General features: G+C 30.8%; 2 protein-coding genes across 2 annotated transcripts in view; both read left to right on the plus strand.

The window, feature by feature from the left end:
• The window catches only part of LOC132733091 (protocadherin beta-8-like), a 136586-nt gene extending 126002 nt beyond the window's left edge, over positions 1–10584 (plus strand). Inside the window, exons 4-5 of the mRNA XM_060719687.1 lie at positions 7996–8064; positions 8863–10584. Coding sequence (XP_060575670.1) covers positions 7996–8064; positions 8863–9110 — 317 coding nt within the window. The 3' untranslated portion in view covers positions 9111–10584. The remainder of the gene's footprint in view (positions 1–7995; positions 8065–8862) is intronic.
• Positions 972–4617, plus strand: LOC132733095 (uncharacterized). The gene is made up of 2 exons (XM_060719692.1): positions 972–1193; positions 4336–4617. The coding sequence occupies exons 1-2, from the start codon at positions 1136–1138 to the stop codon at positions 4593–4595; spliced, it is 318 nt and encodes a 105-aa protein (XP_060575675.1). The 5' UTR covers positions 972–1135; the 3' UTR covers positions 4596–4617.
• Positions 10585–11940: the final 1356 nt, after the last annotated feature.

Raw genomic sequence — 11940 nt, forward strand, 5'->3', positions numbered from 1 at the left:
AAAATAAGTACCTACAGAACCTCCATTGCTGTTTGCCTTTTCTTGTTGTTTTTTGAAATTGTTGTTGTTGTTGTTTTTTTTTTTTTTTTTTTTTTTTTTTTTTTTTTTTTTTTTTTTAATCAAATTATATGATTCTTACGAAACTAGAAAAAACTAAAAATACCAAAACTACTACTTTAAACATATTTTAAAACGTTACTAAATACAGTATAATTATAAAGTAGTATAATATAAAGTAGTATAATATAAAGTAGTATATTTAAATATAAAGTAGTATTTTGACTTCCAGACTGTACTAATTGCAAAAAATGCAACTGAAGAAAAAGATGGTTATGGTAATTCGCCAATTACTTAATTTTTGGAACCAAAAATTAAAAGATATTCAAGAAAAACAACATTTCCCGAGCTTTAAAAGCAACATTTAAACAAAACAACAAACGCATAAAATCATAATATCTTTGATCTACGATGATAAAAGGGGTATTTGAATATAAAAAAAGGAAAATAAAAAAAATTTAAATGATTTTTTTATGCAAAAAATATTTAAAATTTCAATTTTTTCTTATCAAAAATGTATTAGTATGAAATTTTATTGAGCCAAATAAGAGGGCTAAACAGGGATCCATTTTTTGCCCAAATAATGAAAACCCAATTAAAAAAAAAATTTTATTTCTTGGGGAGAGAGGCTTTTTTACCGTTTAAAACATCAAAATTAACTAAATTTAACCGTTTTTATCTAATGGTACTATGCACGGAAATTATACATCATATTGACCTTGGTCCTATCTCTATCAACAAGTAAATTTCAACATTCAAAAAAATTTTGGGTTTTAACTTGTATCTCTATGAAAAGACATAACTGGCTTTCAACCAATGGTATTGTATAAAACAATCTGTAACGAACATCTTTTATTCAATCATGTACTGTCACGTTTTGGCTAAGTAAAGAGGTGAGGGTCGCAATCACTATTGCACGCACACTCTAAGTGTCGTTTCTATGTATTTCGGAAACCAAGCTATGGAAACGGCAGGAGAATCGTATAAAAAGGCGAAAGAATCAGACATGAGCCAAAGTGTTTAACAATTTTGCAATAATTAACTTCGTTGAACAGGTGAACAGGAAAGGAAGAAAAAGATGTTGCGTTTTGATATCACTGCTGTAGTGCTGGTTGCTTGTCTTTTCAATTTTGGGGGTAAGTTTATATATTTTTTTTTATAAAATAAAACACAAATTAAATAAAGCAAAGATAACTTTAAGTTGAGAATTAGAAACAAAATGCACACTGATACACACATGGAATATTTTCTTTTTATTTTAAATAACAGAGATTTAGGTTTTGTAAAATAAAAACTAATTAATAAATAGAGATGAAATGTAAATTTGTAATTAATGTATAGTCAAGTATTTTAGAACAACTGAAAACAGTTTGCAAATGCTTAACTTGCTGATAGAAAAACTGTTTCAAAGTTTTGTGACATAAGTGTTTAAAGGCCTATTGAACCTAAAAATGATCAAAGTTTTTTATTTTATTTTTTATTTATTTATTGATATTTATTAATAGTTATTCATATTTATTTTATATTTATTTATTTATATGTTGTTGTTGTTGTTTTCAAATTTGCAATATTGCTGTCTTGTTTATACTTGCGAAAAATATACTCATTAAATGATGCATCATTTACGTGTTGGTCTTTTTTCAATGTTAACGACGATGGGGCTTGTAATGCTTAAGTCAAATAAAATATTTGTTCTGTTCTGTTCTGGTATTAAGTACAGTTAAAGTGCTTTAATTTTTTGCGTGAAGGTCAAAGCACATTTCTCGTCTTATATTACAAATAATTTCACATTCAGCGCTATTTTCCTTTGTAGATATGCATCTCCTAAATTCGAAATTTAAAATAACTCTATTATCATTTATACGAAAATATAATAAAATTTACACCCTCTCTTTAATTTATCTATTTATTTATTTATTTATTTATTTATTGACATCATTTGAACTGTTACTATATTTTGTTTGTCCTATTTTAATAAAAACTAAATTGCGATATTAAAAAGTTTAAAATAGCAAAGGATATAAAAAAAAAACGTTATTGTAAAGGCAAGAGTAAATAAGTAACGATTTCCATATAGTATATTTGTTGTTGTTGCTGTTTGTTGTAGTTAATTTTTGGTTTTTTTTTGTGTTGTTGTTGTCTCTTTTGTTTATTTTTATTAATAACTTTATTTATTTATTTATTTTGGTATTTTATATTTAAAAATGATTTATTTAAATAAAATTGTTAACATAAAGAAGAAAATAAAGAACAATTTATACACCTATGAACAAGCATTCGTCATTCCGGTGATATATCACTTTTCATAAGGCTTTGAATCCGTCATTTACAGACCCATTATGCCCCCAGAAATGCTACCTGATTCTCAAAAAAAACCTTTTTTTTATATCTTGTTACAGTTTTTAAAGAAATACTCAATTGCCAGATACATTGACTATCTTTTGCAACTAAAGCTCTATAGTATTTTAAATGGAAGTCAAAACATTACAGTCTTTAAATATTACTTAATGACACATAAATGCATGGCCAGTGCTACTTACTTCAGTTGTTAAACAAATAACATGCCCTTACGCGATTTATTAAACACTATTAAACACATGTTTGACATATCCGAATAATTAAAAAACTATAAATTTCTCGAGTCATGATGTCCCAGAAATGCTACCTATTTTATTTCTCAAAAAAAACTTTTTTGGGGGATATCTTGTTACAGTTTTTAAAGTAATACTCATTTGCAAGATACATTGACTATCGTTTGCAATTAAAGCTCTAACATATTTTAAATGGAAGTCAAAACATTACAGTGTTTAAATATTACTTAATGACACATAAATGCATGGCCAGTGCTACTTACTTCAGTTGTTAAACATCTAACATGCCCTTACGCCATTTATTAAACACTATTAAACACATGTTTGACATATCCGAAGAATTAAAAATTATAAATTTCTCGAGTCATGATGGGCCTTTGTAATTAAAGTAACATTACAATTTAAAGACATACTCTGCCGCTTTTAAAAGACTAAGTTAACGATTTCAAGTTTTGCATTTACTTCTCTGAAATAAAATATCTATATGGTTGAAAGTCAAAATGACTATGTGGTGATCTTAATAGGAAAGGAATGTTTTTATCATTTAAGATATGTTATTTTACAAGCAAGAAGTGAAATTGTTATCCTTTTATATCTTAATTTGTGTGATACAAAAAAGTTCCGTGCCGAATGATTGCATTAAACATTGTAAATTATTATAAAGCCATAGACCAACATAAAGCACAAGAAGAAAAACAACACGTCACAATTGTGATAGCTACCCATACCTATGGAAGAGCAAAAGAAATATATAAGTGTCATTATACAATGGATATTGAATGAGTGGAGATTCAATACTGAATTTATTAAACGAGTTTAATAAAATTATATCATACGGGCCTCTAGCGAGCAAATTTAATTTTATTCAACGATTTCAATAAATTAAGTAATGAACCTATACGAATTTAATATGCTATTTGTCACAAACCAAAAATAGAGATTGTTTTAAGTGAAAAATAATGATTTTTCATTGACGGGCCTATGGTGTGATGGAAACATTTAGCGTGTCTTTACACTACTATGTTTGTTTAACGTATATGACGTCACATCAAGCTCTGTGCAAGGCCATTTTTATTAATTTAAAATGGTGTACTAGTAACTTTATATGTAATATTTATCAATTTACTTAATTTAGGTGGACTTTTATTCGATATATTGGAATAAACGAAGTTAAAAACTCCTAGCATTAAAATACTTATTGTTTACATGGTTTGTTTCTTTCCGTAGGTCAAACCGAAATACAATATCCGTTCGGTGTATTCTTACTACATATGTATAGTGTTCGAAGTCCTAGTCCGAAGTTTGACGGAAAGGGCCGAGAAGATGCGATTGACGGATCAATTTTTTTTCTGTCCAAACTTTTTATTTTTTATTGTATTCTTTTTTAAATAAAGTCTCGAACCCTCTCATCCTCATGAGTTATACAAACATATAGTATTTAAGGGATAAATTTGTATTTGAAACCGCGTATTTGAACAATAAGATACTCACGAAGATAAACTTTACGAAAAACATGTTTTTTGTTTGTTTTTTTGTTGTTTTGTTGTTGTTTTTTAGGAAACATTCATTTACGTTTTTTTTTCACTAACATTAAGCTGGTCCTACACAAAAACACCAATAAAATATTAAAAAAATGTTATGACAGAAAATATATATTTTACCCTGACACTATAAACATTTATAACAGATGCAGCAGTTACTGGCTGGAATACTCCAGGTGGCATAACTGGTGGTGGTGGTGCTGCGACCGACATCGCCAAAGATGAGAATACAGCTCTCAATGCAGTCATAGTAACATTTGAGGCTACGGGTGATGCTGCAATTACTGGTTACGCGTTGGTATCAACGAACACGCCCTTTTCTTTGGACACATCTAGTGGAGAGTTGACGTTAACCACTGCCCTAGATTATGAAACTGCCACCAGTCATACAGTTGAAGTGGAGTAAGTAACTATAGGGTTTTCACAATATACAAGCGTAATAAAAGTATGATTCCTACAGCTTGTTTGTTTTATTACAAATTAATTGTAACCAACTTTAATGCATGTATATTTTTATAACAGATCGAAACACAATATCTAGGTTTACCCTTCACTCAGATTTGATTATATTGATTGATTCTTAAATCTGTTTTGTTACGTAATTGTATCATTATTATCTTATGTTGTCATATTTTTTTAACTTACTAAGTTACTACATGTATCATATGAAACTTTTTTTTTAATTCTAAAGAGACGTTATATTTTATTCCCTGAATATGTCTTAGTTATAAAATGGGAGGATTATTTTATGCGGCGGAAGGTTGTTCTTTTATGGAATTATGCATTGAACTATTATGTTGACATAAAGGCGTTAAACCAGTCTTGTAAGGTTTTCATTTCAAAACAACCACCAGGTTATTATTTTCAATTTACAAAAAAAATCATTTCCATTCCACTGATGTTTTTGACATGACTGTCCTCAAAATAATTATTGCGGATAAATGTTCTATTTGATAAAGAGCTTTCAGATTTCAAAATTTCAGATCGATTGCTCATTCCTTTTTTCCTGAATAACTTTTCAACTTGTGAAAAATGACTCAAAATTGAAAAGCGTTGCAACGCTTTTCACTCGAATCGGGCTTATAATGACAAAAAAAAAACAATTTTCAATTCATTTTCGAGTATATATTTCTTACTTCTATCGTTTGCACTTATTTCGGTTCTAAGTGTCCCAATTGATCTCTGAAAGAAATAAACATTTTATTATCGTAGGCTTGTGTGGAGTTCCATTAAGGTTTGTTTGTTTGTTCTGATTTTACGGCACGTCAACACATAATTGGCCATATCGTGCCGAATGCTATAATAGGCTATAGGAATATGTATAAAGCAACTTTAACACAATACATGTAGGTGTATTGGCATTATGAGAGAAAAAACTCTTTTTTCGAGAATCTGTACATCATGCGTAATCAGTGCACTGTTATGATTAAAAAAAATCAACTAATTAACGTGTTTAAATTTAAATAACAAATAACCAGAGTGAACGCTTTCAACCAAAAAGTCAACTATGTTTAATACTAAATAACACGTGGATAGTGATAACTAAAATGTGGCTAATTTTTAGAAGTCAGTATATTTAATGTAAAAATATATTGTCTTGGTAAATAAAATTATCTTACTGGTATTTCAAAATGCAAAAATAAAGTATATTCCTGTTATCGCCAGAAAGACACAAATTGAAATACATAGGCTCCCAAGAAAGGCATTGTGATAGGAATAAGCAAGTGCTGATAAAAGCAAGACATGTTACACATTTGATTGTATAGCCTTGCAAGACAATGATTTTGTTATATGACGTGATCTGCCGTGAATACAAGGGTTCAAAAGTGTTTCTTACGCCTCAGTGGAGTTCTTTTAAACAATGGTACTTATTGTTAGCATAATACTTGTAATTCTTATCATATCTTAACAAGATAATTTAAGTGTCCTTTTTCTCGTGTTTATCAATATATAAATGGAACTGTTTAAAAAGACCAGTTTTCCTTCCATTTTTTATCTGCTCCAGTCAATACTCTCCATCCATCACATCCTTCATTATACAAAGATTGTTCGAATCTATTTATCTATTGCACTAAATCTTGATACTTGATTTACACTCTCCGCGTCCGACGCGTTTAGCCAGCTTCCGTAATATTGCGTTATTTCAGTACGATACCTTACAGGGTACCTTTCAGGTGGTCCTATGCGGCTGGAGGTTGTCCCGGATTATGTTCCCTCTCTTATCATTAGATCCTTTGTATACTTTGCTTACACTAAAACAGTACTTAAACTTCATCATAGTTATCATTTAGTAAGCACAACATGTGGGTTTGTTTTGAGGGTTTTTTGTTGTTGTTGTTGTTGTTTATTTTGTTAAGAAGAATGATATTTTGTTGGTTTTTTTGTACAAGTGCTCGTTCAAATCTTTGAACATCTTGATACCCGTTTGTTTGTTTGTTTGTTTGTTTGTTTGCTAAACAATTTGGTTTGTTTTGTTTTCGTTTATTGATACTCTCAATGACAACCTTTATTTATTTCACCCATCAAATATTTCAGAGCGAACCCGAGAAATGGTGGGGCTGTCGCACCCGGGAAAAGTGACAATCACAGTAAATTTTGTTAATGGAAAAAACCCCCCCCACCCTTTGCCGGAAAAAAGACAAAAAATTTCTGTTTTCGGGGACCCAAAGGTTCAGCTGCAGGTAATCCCCTTTTCAAACTAGTTTTTAAAATTTTATCTAGCTAAAAAAACTGTCAGTTTTTATATTATTGGAAATAACAAGAAAACCCGTACAAGTATGACGCTGGTGTATCTGATTTACTCAGAATTTGGTCAATCCATAAAAAATATTAAGGTCACACTATTTTGGTTGAAGTAGCAGGCCTACAGAATATAATAGAAAAAAACTACAGTCTTAGGAATATTTAAAACTCCCTCCTGAAAAACATTATACAGTTGAAAGAAATTGAAATTGCACTTCAAAATGTTCCTATCTGAAAACAAACAGTTCGCTTTTCTGCCAAGGGGATATACCTTCTTTTAAAATATTAAGTTGTTGTTTGTTTTTCATCTGATCTTGGCCCAGTAAAATTTTCCTAGTTTTTGTTCTATAATAAATCAGTCACAGTTGATACTTAATTCGGGATAACATTGTTCTTGAATTATACACTCCCTTCAACTTTAAACATCAACACAATGTTAGACATATGAGGCGCAAAATATAATATGTTAGCCGTCTGATTTTCAGAAATTTAAATTAATTTGAATCCATCTTTTTTTTCTGTTTTTTCTAGTAATACGTGATTATACAGGGCAATATCGCTATCTGTGATCATCCGGATTATTATCAGACATAGAACGAAACGTTTACACTGCTTTGGTTTTGATTTTTGTACTTATTTGTTACACCAAAAGATATGCCTAATTAATCATATCATAAAAAATCTTAATGAACATCTTATCGATTTAAACTTTAGCCCGAGATATGATTAGGTGAGAATTAATTTACGATCCCGCGCGTACGTACGGATACCGGGATTCTCCCGAACCACTGTTATGACGCATGACCATGTTGAATAAATTATCTACTCCTTTTTTATATGGGCTAGTATTGTAGTAGATTATGCAAGGTGTGAAAGAAAAAAAAGATTCAAAGATTTTCTTACATTTCAGGTAGTGAGAAATTGGGCAATTACCCATTATGTAAAACATAGAGATCATTTTTTTTGTCAATCATTTATAATATTCGCCTCATTATAACCATGCCCTTTAATTGTGTTTTATTATTTTTAAATCTTTGTTTCATTTATGTTTTTTCACATTTCAGATACAAGTGTCACAACTTTCTCTGCCACTGATGAAGACTCAGGTGATACCATTACCTACTCGATCAATTGTAAGTCATTTAACCGCTTCACTTTCTTGTTTTGTTTTATGCAATATCCACAGTCACACTGTAAAAAGTCCCATGGTGATTTTCAAATCTTTCTGTTGGACATTGACCTCAGTAACCACTTCATGCTTTATATGGGCAGGCACTTGAGTAGAATATCTGACCTCCTGTACGCAAGCTGGTAAAGAATCCAATATTAATGCCGGGATTCTACATATCCTTTTAGAGCCCATTACAAAAATAAATTGATAAAAAAGTCATCCGTGGTAACGTTGCAAAACAAAAATAAAACATCAAAAAACAAAAGAGAAAATATCGGTAACGAAAATTGAAAGTTTCTTGGCGATCGTAATTACTTATTTTTTCTCGATGTTAAACAAAATCTTCATGTACAGCTTTGGTAGCATAGTATGTTGTGGTTGCAGATAGCTAACCTGAATTAACCTATAATGGTATCCAAATTACTGCAGTAAATATTGAAATGTCCCAAAGCTGCTGAAACTTTTTTTGATAAGAGTAGTTGCTTAACAGGTTGATTTACCCTTATAACTTTTCACATTTACCATTGAGATAATTTCGCAGTGTTTAGGTATAATTGCTTTGTTTTCATTTATTTTTAGACGTGATATTATGAGCCCTTTTGATTTCATCTTTAAACGGTTAATTCTAAATGCTTAAAATCGAATTTGCAAATTGAATAATGATCAGTCACGAGTACGTTTTACTTAAACGGACTATAATTTCCTTGAAAACAGTAATTTGATAGATTTAATTTATTTTACTGAGAAAAATATATTTTAGCTGGAGATACTAACACCAACTTCAAAATAGCCACAGCTGAGCTTCAGGTCAATACTGGAAATACCCTTGAAAGAGCTACTACAGCTACCTATACACTTGTCGTACATGCTGCTGATGATGACAGCCCATCATTAACTGGGTCAGCTACATACACAGTCAACGTCCAGACGTCATGCAGCAGCGGAGCAGCAGCTTTGACCATGACATTTATTACACTTTTCCTGGCACTCATATCTTCTTTAAACTAATTCTCTAAAGCTTTATTTATGAACCAACCGCCGACGGCTACATAACAGGCACAATATGCCTCAGAATTTTTTTTTCTTTATTTCTTAAAATCTTTTAATTTTAGATATCTTGAACCTGTTTCGAAAAAAGCCATATACATGTACATAAACTAGCTTTTGCTGATTTTGTTTTCTTGAAAATTGGATTAATTTAAGTGAATTAGTATCTGGTACGGAAGTCAGCATATTACTAAATTTACATTTAATTCTACCTTTAAAATACATTATTGCATGTTCAGTGCTAAAAGCACACATATACGATTTTGAATTTATATATATTTTTAAATTATCTTTGCATAAAATTTTGTTTTAAGTGCCAAGCTGATATTTGTAACGATTTCAAGTTTAATGATTTTAAGCTTGTGAGTCTCGGTGGAGTTCCTTTAAGACATTTTATTACACAATTTCACAAATATTTTCATGAATGCTTATAATGATTTTATCCCTTCTTATTTCTTCTTAAAAGGATGATCCATTTGACAAACAAAAACAAACAAAAAACTGACAGACACAAATTTACTTTTTATACTGTTTGCTGTGAGTGAGACTAAAAAGTTAGTACTTAAGGTGAGATGACTCACCCTGGATGTTGAAGACTTAGTAAGAATCAGTAAATGCATTCGCATTAGTGATATTAACGTACAGACGTATTTTCCCTGAATGTTAGCACATATGGAATGTGACGAACTGTCCCTTATATAGTCAATGTAGGAAACAATTTTCTGTCTTGAATGGTACATTCTTAAGTCGAATCAATCAAAACGCGATGAATGACAGTCATATGTCACGTGGTATGTCCAAACAAAGCAACGATTAAGCCAACGTTTGAGTCAAAAATGAAAATTACTGTCTTCAAAGTGAAATTTGAAGGATAAAAACGAGTGTGTTGTGGCTGACACAAGGTTTGATGCTGTGGAGAGTCTACTCCCTTTCGTACTGAATGTGTGCAGTGTGTTTTTATCTTAATCTTTGTTTGTACAGTGAAATGATATCTGTGATGAGATACTATACCGTATCGATGTTGGATTCATTTCACTCTTAAAAAAACATGTATTGTTATGCCAGCAATTTGTTTAAAAAACGGTAGAAGCATGTCTTCAACTACTAGTATCAGAGTTTCAAATTACATTTTGCCCAATAAGATCGTTTAACTTTATTGTGTAAACAACCAATTATAATTTCAACCACCCTAAATAGGTTAGTGTTATTAGAGTCGAAATCTGGCGACTTCCGGCGTGCGCCCGAGCAGACAGAGTTATGCTGAATAACAAACACTAACCTTTATTTTTAGTTGATATTATCTAAAAGGTATAAAAAAATTATCATGAACATGTATCAGTGAAATATAATGTTCTTAATCAACTTGTTTTTTTAATTTAAAATGACTAAATGTGTTATCAATGGAATGGGTGAAAAATAAAACAAAACAATACAGCATCTGTGTTACGTTATTTTTATTTATTTCGTTTGAATGATAAAGAAGTCAAATATCCATTATATCCTTCAGAATGCCTGTTAATATGTCTATTTTAGAATTTACTCAAGCAGAATCTGCAGTGAATAATAGCACAAATCCACGAAGGGAGATAATAAGTATCATGTAATGAATGAAACGTATTGAATGATTTGCTTCCCTTTTAAACTTCAAGACGTTACCTTTAGTTTCGGCAAAGATAGAAAAAAACATTTTCAAATCTTGTATGATTAAAGAGAAACATACAAAAGGGGTTACGATCCTACTGTTCGACTAATCTGCCCTTTAAAGTGATTTATTGCCCAGTTTAGCTGATAAATACTTCGATATCTTGATTTCAATTCGTGATTATTACCTTATTCGCTGACATGGTGCAACATTTGCTAAATTCTTTGCAACATATTCCATTATATAGCTGTTATTGCAATATTGTAATGACAGACATTTTCTTCCAGTTATCCCCCTTTCTAGACGAAAATAGCTGTTGGGTTTTTTCAATGAAGGATTGCAAAAACGTTTGTCGCATAGAATTGTTTGAGATTTTGCAAAGAATAATTTCAAATTAAGCAAAATATCAGTATCGCAGAATTTTTTAAAACTGAACTATAAGAATAAAACATACTCATTTTCTGGGCAAGTGACCATAAAAGTAAGACTGTAACCTTTTTTCATAAATTTGTTTCAATCAAGGTCCTCTTCAAATATGCAAAGTACTAACAAGAAATCTGAATACTAGTTCATTGTTTCCTTCTTTGTCTATGTAAACTAGAAATGTGTCTAAAGGACACGTGTGATTGATTGAGTCTGCACATGAGGGATAAGTACGACACAAGTGAAAAATGCAATTCTTTACTAAGTCAAGGGCAATTACTCTAAATTAATGAACAAATTCCACACCCAAACCCCAGGTGCATTACAACACATCCTGACCAAAATTTCTGTAAATACTTTTCGAGGTACGGACGACAAAAGTTGAACATTACAAACTTTTATTAAGTCAATGGCAATATCTCTGACAAAACTGAATAATTCCACCGGCGAAACCCTAAGTGCACACCTCCACACGCTGAGCAACGTTCCTGTAGAGTTTGTTTGCTCTAGAAGTACTTTTAGAGGTACAAACGACACAACATAAGAACAGACGCACTGACGAATGCACAAACGAACAAGGGCAAATCTAAATGCCGCCCCCGTTGGAACACAAAAAAAGAGAATAAAAACTATATATTAAGGTACATCTAAGATTATTAAATAATCATACAATGAATCTAGTCAGCAGTGGAATAATTTTATTTCATTATCAAGATGCCATCCATC

The sequence above is a fragment of the Ruditapes philippinarum genome, unplaced genomic scaffold, assembly GCF_026571515.1.
Source record: "Ruditapes philippinarum isolate M1 unplaced genomic scaffold, ASM2657151v2 ctg3625_1_1_1_1, whole genome shotgun sequence".
NCBI lineage: Eukaryota > Metazoa > Mollusca > Bivalvia > Venerida > Veneridae > Ruditapes > Ruditapes philippinarum.

What these genes read in the sequence shown, in the direction of transcription:
- LOC132733095 (XM_060719692.1), top strand. Translation starts at nt 1,136, where the DNA reads ATGTTGCGTTTTGATATCACTGCTGTAGTGCTGGTTGCTTGTCTTTTC. An exon ending in TTGTCTTTTCAATTTTGGGG is followed by an intron (nt 1,194 to 4,335) that starts GTAAGTTTATAT and finishes CATTTATAACAG; the next exon opens with ATGCAGCAGTTACTGGCTGG.